This window comes from Lissotriton vulgaris, chromosome 5 (genome assembly GCF_964263255.1).
Source record: "Lissotriton vulgaris chromosome 5, aLisVul1.2, whole genome shotgun sequence".
In the NCBI taxonomy this organism is placed as follows: Eukaryota; Metazoa; Chordata; class Amphibia; order Caudata; family Salamandridae; genus Lissotriton; species Lissotriton vulgaris.
Genome location: NC_141693.1, coordinates 1,205,209,899 through 1,205,226,607, shown reverse-complemented (window position 1 = coordinate 1,205,226,607; position 16,709 = coordinate 1,205,209,899). Strand labels below are relative to the sequence as shown.

The window sequence follows — 16,709 nt, the reverse complement described above, 5'->3', positions numbered from 1 at the left end:
CATGTACAAGCATGAGAGCATGAAACAGGCATGACAGCATGGATACTCACCATCATGTACAAGCATGAGAGCATGGATACTCACCTGTGTGAACAAGCAAGTCAGGATAAATTCCCACCATTGTGTACAAGCATGAATACTCACCATCGTGCACGAGCAGGTGTGGACGAAGCCCGCGCTCCTGCAGAATTCGAAAGGCAGCTGGAGCTGGAGCAATGACTTCGTTCTCTGACACATCAAAGCCCAGACGTTGTAACTTCTTCACAAACTCCCCACGAGTTGCTTGAGTCTCATTGGTGCAGAAACGGAGCTTCAGCCCTGACTTCTTGATTCTGTCTCCAAAACACAAGGAAGCAAAGAAAACATAGAAGATCAGAGGTTCCAAGAGACTGTAGTGTGCCAGAAACTCAAACTCACCACCTGAACCCTAAATGATCCCCAGGACACAAGTATCAAATTAGAAGTGGCCTCCACGCCCCCTGCCACTAAGTTAAGCTCTACCCTGTACTACAGCTCAGGGACACCAAAGTTCAGTACTGCAACCTCATGGAGACCACTTGACTCATACCAAGCTGAGCTGTACATGCTAACACGGGTCCCAGCGACCCACAACACGTGACACCAACGTGAACTTACCCAGTACTAAAACCTTACGGGGCCCACACTCACTGACACTCAGCACAGTTGTCCTCGGTGCAGCAGTGTCACAGTCACTCAAACTAAACAAAAATCTATGGGGTGTTACGTGGTACACTAGACCTGCACTCCCATGGGCCACTGGACTCGTATTCACATAGACAACACTTCTACATTCACAAGGACACTAACTCCACTCACAAGCACAATCCATCTGAACTCAAATGGACAATGTACGTGCACTTATGGAGCACTAAGCCTGCAGTCACAAAGAGTACTACATCTGCCAACACAAGTACAATGTACCAGCACTCATAAGGGGACTACACATTAAACCTGCGCTCATTATGGACCCAGTGCCTTCATTCAAATGGACATTATAACTGTACTCACCAGGGGCACTGCTACTGCACTTACGGGGGCATCAGACCAGCACTCTTATAGTATACTGACCCTTTGCTTGCATGGGACGCTCTGAAAAACTCACCTCTTCCACTGACAGGGCCACTGTGCCTGCAGTCTAACAGGGCACGAATAGAATTATACCTGCATGTACTCATGTAGGCCCTGTGGTCGAAGTGGGCGGGTTCAGCAGGGCACCGTGTGCCCCTACTTCTTTAATTCAATAGATTCCGTTCACCTACTTTATTTTAAAAATGCATCCCAGGACGGCAGAAATGGCCAAGGCGTATAGATGAGGCCCGGCAGTTCAGGGACGGGTGGGACGAGCAAAGAAGGAAAAGGACTCGGTCTCTTTTCCATCTTGCCCAGAGAAGACAAGGGCATAGTCCACTTCTCTTGCTCTGCCGCTGTCAGCTGCCCCCTCTCTCTTTCTTAATCTCATTCCCTCTCTCTGTCTCGCTCCTCCTCACTTAGAAACCCAAGAAATGGTTCTCACCCTCTCTTTCCTCCTTTCGTTTATTTGTTTCCCTGTGAAATGAATCTTTTTATGACATTTTTCTATTCCAAAGTGCAGCTTCAGGAATAAAAAGTTCCAGATATGAAAAATAAATAAATATTGAAATAAAGCAAGGCAGAGTGGTCGCAAAATGGCCAGGTTAATTTTATTAACACCAAAACACATTAGCGCCACTTTACAGAGTTTGCCAGTGAAACGCTACTTTTTTCTTGTCTGTTTGAACAGCATTGTGCACAGGTGGGGAAGTGCACCAATCCAGGAGGTACTGCAATGTCTGATTGATGGGTGGATTGGAAAACAAAATGTGTACCACTGCTCTGTGTTCACAGATGTGGTCTTTTTAAACAAAACTGCTTACGTTTTGTAAGGATAAAAGCAATAGGAATTAAAATAGGTCCCTTCTGGGCCCTATAGTCCTGCCTTAACTTTTCAGGCAAAATAACTCACTGATTTCTGAATGGTAAGTGTAAAAGTGTTAAGGTAACCATGTTGTTCCTTCCTAAATTTCACATGCTTTACCTAATCTTGCATTCCTATGAGTGTTTGCTTTCTCCAGGATGTTGTTACTTTTTTTTACCAGGCAGCATACTGATCGAATTGAGTTGAATCCAGGTGTTTATAGCGGGGCACAACTGAGTTGCAGTTGAAGGCATTGCATGTTTCTCTTAGTGGGGCAGTTTGGTGTTCAGTGGGGGAGAGGATGTGGCACTATGGCCAAAGCTGACGGATTTTTGACTGGGGGACCAGTTCAGCCTTCAAAACCAGTCCCCCAGACCACTTTCCGGGTGGAGCACATTCCCGTGCTAGACTTTAGAAGGCGTGGTTTCTTAGCACCAGCAAGTGAACACTAGAGGTGAGAAGTGTGGTTACTCTTGAAGGCCTGTACACTACAATCCATACTGAAGTTCACCTCCAGTCTCACGGGCAGGCCTATTAAGCAGCACACCCTAGAGCAACAGTGACTCTGTCACTGAGGTCACAGGACCCTTGAGAAGGGCCACCTCTAGGGCAGAGCAACTGGTGTGACCACACCTGGCGCAGACTTTGGCTGGGGGTGTCAAAGCTCTTGGTGCCTCCTTTCTGGCTACCAGCAATTTTCACCACAATAAAAATGTCATGATAACTCCGGTGATTAATGTTCTTCCTAGAGAGCGATTAGAGTTTTATCTAGTGAAAGTTTTTTACTCATGGAAAGGTAATGCAGAGGGTTAATGTGCCTGCTGCAAATAACATGTACCATGCATGTGGCTCCTACACCTTCTAGTCCTTAGTCGTATGTGACATTTCCTATACAGTGATTTACACATGTATGATTGATTGTCTCTGTGTAATGTGTGTGATGTAAAGTGCTGTGCCACTCTACACTGGTATAAGTGGAGCTGTGAATCAAATTAAATGCATCCGTTAAGAGTGTGGTTATGGAAACTGGAGTGGCACTGTTAAAGGGTGGTAGTGAGAAACTTTAAAAAGGGTGGTAGTGAATGAATCCATGGCAGAGGGAGTCATTGGGCGCACCAGCAAACATTGTTACACAGGGCGCTGCCAAAGCTAAAGCCGGCCCTGCCCTTCAGGCCAGTCTGCCTCACCCTTTGGTACCTCCTTTGGCCTGGATTCAGCAGTAGTAGCTGCTACTCGCCAGGGATCAGCAATGCAGGATTTGCACACACACCAAACTAAGTTAGCAAACTTCACAGTCTCTCCTCTTAATGCACAAGCACTTTTAATATGCGCTGCCTGTTTTGGGGTCACTGGAATTATGCAATCGAGGACATACCTATGCCGCAGAGTTGACCAAATTATGCAGCTAAAAAAAAGCTGCAGCGTAATGCAGAATATTTTCTGATACTTTATTATTTTTACACTTTTACACATGCTAACAATCTCAGGAAACACTTTGCCTTATTAGTACCAGTATAACATGCAAATACAGCAGTGAGAGAGGTAACCAGTCATCCTTTGCAAAGGGCCCTCTACTTCCCAGCCTTACAAGTCAAATGTTTGAGTAACATTTGATCCGTTAGAGCTACAATTTATTAGTTAAAATTCTCAGATTATGCAGCAGATGATGTATTACGTAGCAAATATGACAGAGCCGTATTATATAGAAAACATTTGCAAACTAGGATATTTTGCCATTCGTATATGAACTGCTCTTGTGGAAAAAAGGCGACGAAGTGCTGATGATCAACTCCTTGGCAAATGGCTTCTGCTTTCACCTTTAAACATATTTGGGACATTCTGTGATTGGAAACATCCCACTCAGTGAATGTATTCTAATGTCAATAACTCATATTAAACGGTAAATAATCATGTGTATTCATTGGTTGAATTACATAACATAATAAGCAGCAACTAATAAGCAGTGAAATGCCAAATAAATACTAAAAATTGAATTGTTTTGAGCATTCTGGCCACACCTGACTCCGCCCACTGATCCAATCCTCAGGTTATTCCCACCCTCTGATTCTCCACCCACAGTTCCCCTACTTTTTTCCCCCATTTCAACCACTGCTTAGGTCACTAGTCTTGAATTCACAGAAAAGGGCACAGGTCGAGTGATGAACATTCCCTCCCCTAATAGAAGGGTCACTTGGCTACAAATTATGTTTCATTTTGGCTTCAGGACGGTTAGAGCCAGTGAGATAGGGTGACCAGACGTCCCGGATTTTCCCTGACAGTCCCGGTTTTTAAAGGACCGCCTCAGTGACAGTTTACTTAATTTTAAAACAATTTCCCCGTTTTTGGGACAATTGTCGGTTCATCCGGCAAAGCAGAATTGCAACATATGTTTCGCGCCACCAAAGAGTGAAATTACTCATGTAATTTATGTTTTGATATCTAGGCAGCACAGGAGGTCAGCTGCATGTGCCCACAAGAAAGGAGGCAAAGTGGGGAGGAGGCAGGGGGCTCAAGGGGAAGGTCCTGCCATGGCTAATGTTTTGTAAATGTGGCCTTCTCTATGTGTGTGTGCGTATATATATATATATATATATATATATATATATATATATATATATATATATATATATATATATATACACACACACACACACACACACACACACACACGCACACATGCACACATACATAGCTACGTTTAGAACTGGCCTTCTTTTGCTCTGTAAAAGAAAAATAGAAACTACACCAGTTAAATGCAGATTTTAGAGGTGCTTGTCGAAAGGAGAACATGCTTTTGCATTCTGCTTTTCAGGATGAGTTGATATATATCATTATCACTGTAGAAATAAATAAACACACATACACACAAGCACCCTCTCCCCACCCCTACATAAAATCTAGGACCAGCCAGATATCCAGCATTGGCAGCCATTAGTCCTATTTGTATGTCTGGCCTCTCCCTGTTTTTGCCTATCAAAACTTGGTCCCCTACAGTGTTAGATTTACTGCATAAACGCCCTTCACAGAGCTCGTTGTCCCCTTTGAGCAGGTGGTTAATTCTGTGTGACTAATGGCCGGAGAGCACACCACACACACGTCCCGCGGGACGAGCAGTGGTGGGAGAGACACTCTTAAGGTGTGTCGGCTGGTGCAGGAGACCAGCCGGGAAAGGATTGCTGCTAATGAACAGTGAAGTGCCCTTCTCAGAAGAGTAAGCACTGGGTGGGACAGAAGCACTGAGCTGTCAGATGGCAGCTGTCAGTTCAGACACAACCCCAAAAGCCACCACACCAGAACCATTCCCAGAGACCGACGACCTTTCATTGAAGACACATTTTGAAGCAGAATGCCTGAGGGCCAGGCTGGGCTGCAGAAGAATCAGAGCCTGTGAATGTAGGCCCGAGAACCCACGCCATGATGGTACAGGCTAGCACAGTTCAACACAGCCATACACCACTCGCTCTCAAAATGCAACTATTAACCCATTCAAGTACACTTTGCCTTCAAAATGTACTGCAGGCCAGCGTGGACAATATAAAACACTGAACACCTTCCTTCTGCACAGACTGATCTTAGGGACCACTTTGTAGGATGTAGGAATCCCCAACACGCAACCTAGCTTGGAGGAATTCGAGTCCATGTAAGACTCAGTGGCACAATACTGATGTGTACTATACACTTCTGACTCAGCCTGCTCTACATGAGTACACTACAGGGCTATTTAGGAGCAGGCGAACCTGACAAAGGACAACCAACATAAGGCCTTATAGGACTGTGGCGGACGAGCATCTTATTGGAATACACGGTCTGCTCTGCAAGGGTGCAAGAGCGCAGAGGACTACGCATCGTCCTGCTGAAGTCTGCATAGAACAGACACACATTTGCTCCACGCAAGCATGAGGTCATACATTACTAATTGGCCCTATAGAAATGTGTAAACGGAGGCATGGTGATAGCTTTCTAAATACAATACGGAAAAATACATTTAAATCAGGTCTTTCCTCGCTTCCCAGCCATGCACTATAATACTGTCTCAAGCTACATACGGTATAAGCGGTAATCAGTGAACACGTCTTTTCAACCACGACTTCGAACATTTGCTTAAAGTTACTTGTTCGAGTTTTGAAAACTAAGCAGCAGTCTCTGAAAAAGATAGGTAATACTGACTAAAGTTTAGTATGGGGTGTTGTGGTATTGTATGGTGGGGTGTTGTATGCATGCAGAAGCAAGAAAGTAGAAAGGGTCAAGAAATTGGATAACATAACATTTTCTGCAGATGCATCATGGTCTGACAAACCAAAACCAATTTGAAGTAGTGTAAGATATGCACTTCCCTCCATATCAAGCAATCTCGCTCCCAGGTGCTTTTTTTCCAGTCAAGAAGTTACTACACCGAGCTCCGCTGCTCCTAATTTCTGAACTGTCCCCAATTTTCATTTCGACAACAGGTGAAAGTACCTGGCTACTGCTATTTCTAAGCAAACTTTCCCTTAATTCATTCTCGTTTCATGAGAGTTCTTCCACATGGTCTATAGAAAAAAACAAATCACAGACTCTCAAATTTTAAACAAGTTTGAGAGCAAGTTGAATCTGGACACACAATTTGCTGATCAGAGTTTATTAAGATTTTTTTTGTCCATGACGGTCACCAAATCTTAACAGCTCCCCAGTTCCACTACCCGCACCAACAAATTCACCAGATATACCATATCAAATAATATACTCACTAGAACCATGCACCTCATACATCTCCAATGAAAAAGAAACTCGCCAGAGCGATTATTAACAAGACCAAAATCCCCATATTCGGACATCACTCTGAATCACCAGTCATAATAAACCCTCCGATATCAAAACCTCTCCTGATTCACTTCTCATGACACAAAACTCATCAGCTCCACCATTCATGACTGCGCACTCACCATATGCTCTCATCATACATAATAACTCCTCAGATTTACTGCCCATAACCAACTTTCACACCAAACTCTTCAGATCACATCCCACAGCAACACTCATCGGATTCCGGTCCAATTCCAATACACAAGATAAATAGCTGCTTTTGAAAACTTTAGAAGTTTGGTGACTTTCCACAACATTTTTTTCCATTCTTTTTTCTCGCTGATGAAGGTTTTTGTTTTCTTTCCTCCATCGGTCTGCAGAGGACAAGGACAGGGGCATAAAGAGCGTGTCCAGTCATTTACCTTGGGAAATGTGACCATGTTGTGAAAATTGCCTAGACGAAGGCGAGTCAATAGCAGCCTGTCGTAGGTTCCTGATGTTTTTATTAGGTAGGGTTGTGTGGTAGATTACTCGGAGGCTTCCTTTGTATAAGAACAGGTTTATTGCAGTGAGAAAACAGAAGGCATCTTCAACACAAGCTGGCCAAGCACAAACTGTCTCAACCTAGAACTCCAGGAAGAGCCAGAGCCACCTACATTCTGGTATATGTGACATAAGGCTGAACAAAGGGAAAGCATGGAAACAAAGGTAGGAATAATATACAACACATTTTCTCTCATTGAAAACAAAATAAAATAAGAACCACGAGATGGAAAGCAAAACAAAGAAAGAAAACTTAAAACAGAAACAAGCTAGAAAACAAAATGTTAAAGGGATGAAGGAACACACCTCATCTCATTAAACATTAAACTAATCACAACAGTAATCATTTAGATACAAGGGTGGTCTACGACATCTTCGGGACCTGGAAAAGGTCTGAGAGGAACCAGGAGAAGGGAAAGGAGCAGATGGACTAGAGACTCCACTGCTGCACTGAGAATCAGGAGCATCACCCCCACCATCACTTCTCCCTAAAATTTGCACAGAATTTGGTGTGGAAGAAACATGAGAAGGAATAAACATGTAACCAGAACAATCATTCCCATAAACACGCTGATTCAGGACGGGAACAGAACGAGAGGGCAGAGAGTCAACACCAGAACAAGCCTTCTGATAAAGAGCCACCCTCCTCAAGTTACACTTCTCCCCATTGGAAAGAACAACATAATGGGGATAAACCATCCTAACAGTAAAGGGACCACGAAATTTCGACAAACCACCAGAAACTCTGCCAGATTTCACCTTAACAAGGTCACCCTTAGAAAGCTTACTAGAGACAAACCTCGGTAAACTCCCAACCGAAACCCTATTAGAAGAGCTAGAAGAGGAAACAGACTCATGAGCATTCTTTGTCAGATCAGACTGCAGCACCATATCTTTAAGCCAAGAGGGAATTAGCTTAGTGCTTGGAACCCTACCCCTCATGAGTTCAAAGGGAGACTTTGGCTGAGTACCATGAGGAGTAGTACAATAGGCATAGACCATTTCACGTACAAGACCACAAACAGAAGAACCTTTGGAAAGAGCCATCTGAATGGTACCTTTCACCAATCTATTTAAGCGCTCACACAAACCATTCCCTTAAGGATTATATAGGGAAGTTCTGTGATGAGAAACACCACAATCTGCTAAGAAGGTGCGCATATTATGCGAAACCAACTGCGTGCCATTGTCAGTGATGATGACATTAGGAAAACCTTCTAAAAAAAAAACAGATTTCAAATGCTTGATGGTAGTCTCAGTGGTGATGTCCTTCAAAAATTCAACTGACAGCCACTTGGAAAAACAATCCACAATAACAGCAAACCTCTGAGACAAAGGTAATTCTACCATTGGGCCAATAAAATCCAGGCAAATGGTGTGCCACGGAACCTCAGGAAATTGCAACGCACCCACCTGAGAACCACCAGAAATGTTTAACCTTTTCTCCCCCTCCTTGCACGTAGGACAATCCTCAACCCAGGAAGAAACCAAAGAGTCCATTCCAGGCCACCAAAAGTTCAACTTAAGTCTCTGTTGCGTTAAAGTTTGGCCAAGATGGCCCTCATGTGCTATAGCAATAAGCTTAGACCTTAAATCAACAGGAGGAACAAATTTGTCACCACGCATTACCATATTGTCCTCACAGGCAGACAAGTCATCAATAACCTTTAAGAAAGGACGAACAGAGACATGTACACAACTCTCCCTTCGCGAACCCAATTTAATCAACTGGATAACTTCTTGCAAAACACTGTCCCTAGACATAGCTTCCAGCCAATCAGCACGTGAAAAGGAACTCTTACCAAGAAAAAGGACATAATTAATCCATGCAATATTTGCACCACCAGGGGAAAGAATCCGGATAAGAGGTTTATGGTCAGTCTTTAAATTAAATCGCGTACCCCACAAGTAAGTGCGAAAATGGTGAGCACCCCAAGCAGCGGCCAAAGCCTCTTTCTCAATGACTGAGTAATTCTGTTCACATTGAGAAAGAATGCGCGATGCAAAAGCAATGGGTCTCTCACCATCCTTGTGTGTCTGTAACAGAACAGCGCCGAGGCCACTTGCACTTGCATCAACCAACAAAGTAGAGACCTTGTTGGTATCAAAAGGTGCAAGAACCTTTGCGCTGCAAATAGCATTCTTGATATTGTTAACCTCTTCGCCGCTAATGACAAGGGTAACTCGTCATGGACTTTCCATTGATTTCAATGGAAAGTGAATGGAACTAAAAATAATGCCTTAGCAGTAAAGGGGTTAAAACACATCTCAAGTTCAGGCCCCCAAACAAACTTGCAACCTTTTTTTAACAGAGCTCTCAAAGGTAACGTTTTTTCTGAAAATGTTGCTACAAATTTAGAATAATATTCAATCAATCCCATGAATGAACGTAATTGGTCCTTATCACTAGGACAAGGTGCAGAACGTATTGCCTCAAGGAGATCTCTTTTCGGTTTAACCCCGTTAACCGATATTTCATGACCTAAATATTCAATGTCTTGAACAAGGAAAGAGCACTTCTCCTTACGCAAGGTAAATCCAGTGTCCCAAATCCTGTGCAAAACATTCTTAAGAACATGATTATGATCGGCCACCGAATCACCGAAGATCAAGATATCATCTTGAAAGAACACAACATTCTTTAACCCCTTAAAAATTTCAGTAACTAACCGTTGAAACACACTCGCCGCCGATATCAAGCCAAAGGGAAGGCTAGTGAACTGGAAGATTTCCTCAGGAGTAATAAAGGCGGTAAGATGCTTTGATGACTCGTGAAGCTTGACCTGAAGGTCTAGCTTAGAAAAATATTTTGCTCCCTGAAGAGTGGACACCATCTCAGAGATATTAGGCAAGGGAAATGTGTCAGCAACGACACACTTATTCAATGCCTTGAGGTCAACACAGAACCTCAATTTTCCATCAGCTTTTTTAGAAATGACCACCGGAGAAACCCACGCTGATGCCTCCATGGGTTCTATCACTCCACATTGAAGCATTTCCTCAATTAACACTTTCACATCGTCACGAATAGAAATAGGAACCCTTCTCACACGATGCTGCACAGGTAAGCTATTCTTCTTAAGCCTAATGAGGTGAGAGTAACCCCTCAGTTCACCAAGCTCATCTTTAAACACAGAGTTAAATTTGTTTAGGATACTCTCAATTGAATCATCTTCCACAACCATTATTTGATTTTTGGCTCTAGGGTTGATAACAATGTATAGATCGTACTGATGTATCCAGCCAAGGATGGGAGGACCATCAATAGAGACATACACCTTACCAAATGTAGATCTCTTTTCAAAAACAATTTCTGACTCAAAGAAGCCAAGAATTTCGATCTTTTGACCGTTAAAACCGTTAGGAGAAATGTCACTCTCCTTCAAGTTTAACCCTTCCCAGAAAGTGTCAAAAATGGCTTTAGGAATGATGGTATGACGCGACCCTGTGTCCACCATCAATGACACTTCATGAGAGTCAATCTTGAAAACAGATTAAATCATAGAAAATGTTGTCTTCTTGAAGCACAGTAAAGCGAACTCTTGTCAGAAGAACTTCAACAGGGAGAGAGACTGTAATTTTCCTGGCGAGTTTTCACACTCAAAATGGCCGCCACGACAACTTTATCGAAAACGAGGCTTGAAAGGGCTTGAAATAGTATAGATGAGAGTTAAAATGGCCGCCACAACATGAAAACGAAAACGAGGCTTGAAGCGCATGGAAATGAGGCTTGGAACGCATGTAACACTAGTGTGATTTAGCATCCATCATCGCGGTGATTGGAGACGATGACGTAGTAGCTTGCGTAGAAGCCTAGCAACAATAGTCGTTGCTGATGCGCTCGCGCTGGGGCAATGAAGGTACTCACAATTTCGCCGAAAATTACTTCTTTTGGCAGAGTCAAACTACTCGCAGGCACACAAAAGAAAGGCGAAAATCGCACACAATGGGTTCTTATGAAGATCCTAAGCTGCAACGCTGGCTCACACCTGAACGAAATCCTAATAACGAAAAACGTCTTGAAATCGCCGGAAGCCACCAGGAGTATCACTGACCAGCTGCAAACATCACCAAAATTGTAGTAGATTACTCGGATGCTTCCTGTGTATAAGAGCAGGTTTATTGCACTGGGAAAACAGAAGGCATCTTCAACACAAGCTGGCCAGGCACAAACTGTCTCAACCTAGAACTCCAGGAAGAGCCAGAGCCACCTACATTCTGGAATATGTGACATACGGCTGAACATAGGGAAAGCATGGAAACAAAGGTAGGAATAATATACAACAGGTTGTATCCCCGATTGAGTTAAGAGAAATTGGTTTGCTCTGACGGATGGTTTCATGATATTAGAGGACAGGCTAATCGTCTCCAGATGGTTAACGCATAATAGCTTTAGTTCCATCCTTGTGACAGTGATCAGGCTGGCGGGATTAACAAAGTACTCGGGGCTAAGTCATTGATAAAATTTTGACGTATGCAAGCCAAGGAATGCAATGTGCCTGTTGCAGGTTTAGACAGTTATTTATCAGGTCCCGATTGAGACCAGTTGCAATACCAGTCCAAACCTTATGCCATAAGAAGATTGGCTGGATTTTAATTAGGTCGGACAGATATGTCAGTTCCAATTTGGCGTGACAAATATTCGTGGCTGTGCTCTTCAGAACAGCTAAAAGATATTTTTAAAACGTGTTCTCAACCTGCTGTAGGGGCTCTACATTAGCAAAACCCCAAATGCAGGCGCCATACATTGCAATTGAAGTGCATTTGGCTTTGTAAATAGTCAACAAGTCGTTAATGTGGTGCTTTCCTAAGTTCCAATCGAAGTTTATTAAGGCTCCTATGGCGTTGGCAAATAAAAAAATTCTAGAATTAGTGGCTTTGACCCATGACCCCTTCTTTCAAAGACGATACCCAAGTATGAGAAATAATTAGCGAATTCAAGTTTACTGTTGTTTATGAAGGTGTCACGACACTTAACATTGAGCTTACTACATTTCATGGTAAATGTTTTGGAAATGTTTACGTTAAGGTCGAGACTTGACATATAGGATTCAAAACTCGAGATGATTTTCTGCAGACCAATTGGTGTTTGCGATAAAAGAACAGCATCAACAGCATATAACAATGCTCCAATTGTCCCCTTGCCAATGCCAGGTAGGTCCTGACCTTCCCTCGATAAGGTGGCGCTCAAGCTATTTATATAGATGGTGAAAAGGAGAGGGGAAAGCACGCACCACTGCCTTACCCCCTTCCTAACAGGGAAAGTGTGGCTAAGTTTTCTTCCCTCCATCCGTCTGAAGAGTCCTTCCACCCCTAGCCTCAATGTCTGAGAATCACTGGCGTAACAAGCAATCCTTACCTTTACTGCAATAACTGGTTAATTGTCTTGAAAATGCAGACTGACAGTTACTTTTGCAGCAACGTAGAGCCTAAAATACTTGTAAAAACACACATACATTTACGTTACGATTTAACATTCCCACTCGTTTCATTCTTTATGGTAAAGCTTTTGGAGACAGAGGGCCAGGTGTAGGAATACCTAGTTGCACAATACTGATTGCAAACTGTAACCAGTATTTTTTCCACCAGTAAAAGAGTTTTAAGAGCCGACTTATGCACTAATAGGTCTGTTATTAAAAATCAGAATCATAGCGGGTCAGAATTATACCTACGTCATGAATATTAATGAGGTAGGTTGCACACTACGACTCATTATGATTGGATCCATTACAGCAATGGTGGCCTGCTTGGGTCAGAAGATCATCATGTCTGTGCTCTCATTTCAAAAAGGTAAACTTAGAAAAAAAATTGCAGCCTGTATCACTTGAAGTAATCTGGTCTGCGTTTAAAAAGTCAACTTTACTTGTTTTGTTTGTGTTAGAGTTTGCCTTGGTTTTGTGGACCACTGTCCACTCCACAAGAAACTTTTTTTTGACATTCACCACGTAGCTGCCCCTTTCAAATAGCGATTCCTTATCCATTTCTAAACCCATTTTAGAAGTATGTGAAACGATCCCAGCTTCTAAAATGGGTTTAGCATATGGCTAAAAGCTGAATTTTCGGTCGCCAAAAAATGTATGCTGAAAATTCTCTCAGTCTAAAGTTGTGAGAACTAGATATGGTGATTTAACTTGCAGTAATTTAGCCTTTACGTTGAATGCCATCTTTGACTCCCGTTGTATAGCCATACTACACTCCTGGCCCCTGCAAACGCAACATGATCTTGGCCATAGAATAAAAAAATTGCTTCTGCATTCATAAATTCCTTCGACATCTTAAAGTTCAAGATCTACCTCTGTGAACCCATCCTTGGCTGAGGAAGAAGGGGAAAGGCTGCACACTGTTGAAGATTTCCTTCTCCCACAACCAATCTCCCCAACGTTTACTGTGGGCCTCTTGCTAAGATTGCAACCCGAGCTTCTGCAACTGATCCCACATCAGCATGAAGCTCAGACCTGCCGCCCCCTTCAGACATGGGTGAGACATACCTTTTAATCAATATTTGATGGCTTGAAATATGAACCCAAAGAACACATGCTATTCTGTGTTTTCCCTCTTAGAAAAACCGTCAGCAGAGATCATTCATTCGGTCTGTTGGACGTCATGTCTACCCTGAAAGAAAGAGGTCTGCAGATAGTCTACGCATGCAAATGGTTAATAGTCAGACCCCCCAGGATATAGCGGCACAAAAATGGAAATTTAGCGGCAATTTAGCGGCATTTTATTTGCCGGTTTTTCCTACAACAAACACAGATATCTTCGTTTTTTGTGTTTGTGGTCTGTGTGTGTTGGTTCCTGGTGTGTCTGTGGTCTGTGTGTGTATGTGGTATGCGCGTGTTGGTCCCTGGTGTGTTTGTGGTCTGTGTGTGTTTGTGTAACCGAAGTAGCTATAAGTATTGTCATCTATTACCCTGTTACTCGTCTTAATTTCTCAGGTAATGTTCTTTGCTCTATTGTAAAGCGCTCGGGCACCTCTGGGTAATTATGTCTGGGCTGTATAAAAACGCATAAATAAATAGGATGCACCCTGAAAGTTCTCTTTTCTCTTTGTAAGTGACCAGTCCTAGACAAAGTTTTTTTCAAAACAAATGGCTAATCCTGTGCACCAGACACCTATACATTCAGCCTACTGACTTGATAAGACTGCAGGGGCAGCACCTTTCTACTTTCTTTCCCCAGCAGATAACTTTACATGAAAGTCCACAACAGACGCAACAAACTGTCACTTGCCAGCCATTCACCGTCCTAGGCGCAAGTAGAGCTGTGGGAGAGCAAAGGTTTGAACGAGACTGCAAGAACGTATTCCCCCCCCCCAACCCCCCACCCACGTTACCCCAAGGGGCCCAACTGTGTGCTAGCATCCTACAAATACACAGATGGTGCTAGCCTGACCCCAGGCTGCAGTGGGTTTGTTCTGGCGATGTCAGTGTCTCAGCGTGGTTTGTACAAGTAGGCTGAAATGAGAGAAATCCGCACAGAGTACTCGCAGCTGTTTGAGCCCAGTGCCCGGCGAACAGAGGGACAATCTAAAGGGGGGCGTGGGGGGGGATCAAGGGGGGGAGGGAAGGGGGAACATTGACTCGAACAAAATACCCAAACCACATGCGCATTTACTAGCTAATGAGCACGCCGATTTTTGTTCAGCGCGCTAGGATTGGCTGAGGATACTCCAATTCTAGGATGGTTTACACATTGACATTGAGAGTTCTTCCCACTGCCTGTCTACACCCCTCCGCAGACCCGCCCCACCCCCTTGAAAGGGGCCTGGATGTGTAGATTTCGCCGTCACTTTAGTAAAAATCCCGCAATATTTACAAAAGTGCCGATTTCGCGGGCACATTTGTAAAAATCATGGCATTTTTACAAAAGTGCCGATTTCGCGGCAAATCGCAGAATCGCGAAATCGCGATATACTGGAGGGTCTGAATAGTGAACTTAAGCAGCCAGAAAAGAATGTGGAAAAAGCTTGCTGCCATAGAACTCAATGATCGCCAGCCTCCAGCTCGTCTCATCGCTGTGTGGCCTCTGCAGACCCCGGAGCATCATCAGCACTTTGAAAAGCACCAAAGAACTCCCTTGAGATAGAGGTACTATCGCCCTGCAGCTGCAGGCACCAGAAACAGCAAAGGCTGTTCCAGCGTCGTCCAGCTCACCCAGCCCGGTCAACACCTCCGAGTGCCATCTGAAGGTATGCCTGATCTGGAGGGTCAGCTTGGCCTCTGCACCATGTCTTGAGGTCCCAGGACTCACCGGAGATGCATGGCACCAATACCCGGGGCACCAGACTCCCTGCTGCAAAAACCTACAGAATGAAGCCCAGGTGGACGCCATCTTTACAGTGAGCCACCACCCAATGAGGCACCCCGGAGAGCCACCTCAGCAGTGGCCCAGCAGCTTCAGAAACGTTGCTCCAAAGTGACAGCCACTGACCAGGAGGTTGAACTTTGCGTGCCGTTGCCCAGCTGTCAATCTTCACTACACCCAGCCCGCCCAGGTTTGCGCATCTTCAAACCAGCTGTGGTACCGAGGCCCCAGAGCACTTGCGACCTCTACTCCCCCTTAAGAGCACTTGGACTTCCCTGTAAGTCCCCCTTTGCTTAATAAATGTACTGTATTGCTTTTTTCAATTGCCTTTTTTGTCCCATTGGAAATGTATTCTGCGTATTTGCACACAACTTTGATTATTGCATTTTACTGTAATTTATTGTATTGCAAAACGTATTTACCCTGTACCTGAAGTTCTTGGTCTAAATATTTAAATAATTGGAATACTATCTTTCTAATTTGGTCTCGGCTTCATTCCTTGAGTGTGTGTATCAGATATGGCCTCTGTGAGTACAACAAATGCTTAGAACTACCCTCTGATAAGCCTATCTGCTCGCCCATACTTCCACAAAATAGAGCATTAGTACAATTTACTTTTGCCTCTGTAAAAACATTAAGGGGCTCTTCGACCTCTTTGCACAGTGTACCCCATTGTGATGCACTATCTAGATAGGTGGGTTTCCTACACTTTGGAATTCAGAAGGAGAGCTATTTTCACTGAACATTTTGTGGCCATCAAAGAAAGAGAAGTCTTAGGATGATGGAATCAAGGAAGACTGGGCATGGTCCTTAAATTAGAAACTTATGTATGGTATACTTAATTGATGATGTTATGTATTCTGAAAAACATCTTAACCTGAGAAGTATTCTTTCTACATTTAAAGAAGTGTTTGAGGACAAAGTTAGTTACATGAAGCGTTTTAGTCATAACATTTCTTTGAAAGATGCCACACTTATGGCACACCAAGTGAGAAAGGGCTGTTAACAATGCAAAGTGGGTTAAATGACTTACTAGATAAAATGTGAGTTGATGGGATTATTGCTCCTGTAGATTTCTCCGCGTGTGTTTTAAGTGTGTTGAATTAAGCCCTTTAAATAAAAACAT

At 43.5% G+C, this 16,709-nt stretch overlaps 1 protein-coding gene across 2 annotated transcripts in view; it reads right to left on the bottom strand.

Annotated features, from left to right (window-relative positions):
* LHPP (phospholysine phosphohistidine inorganic pyrophosphate phosphatase) overlaps nucleotides 1-16,709 on the bottom strand; it is a 361,561-nt gene that overhangs the window by 111,852 nt on the left and 233,000 nt on the right. For both annotated transcript variants that reach the window (XM_086923003.1, XM_086923004.1), the window contains exon 2: nucleotides 145-332. In XM_086923003.1, coding sequence (XP_086779129.1) covers nucleotides 145-332 — 188 coding nt within the window. The remainder of the gene's footprint in view (nucleotides 1-144; nucleotides 333-16,709) is intronic.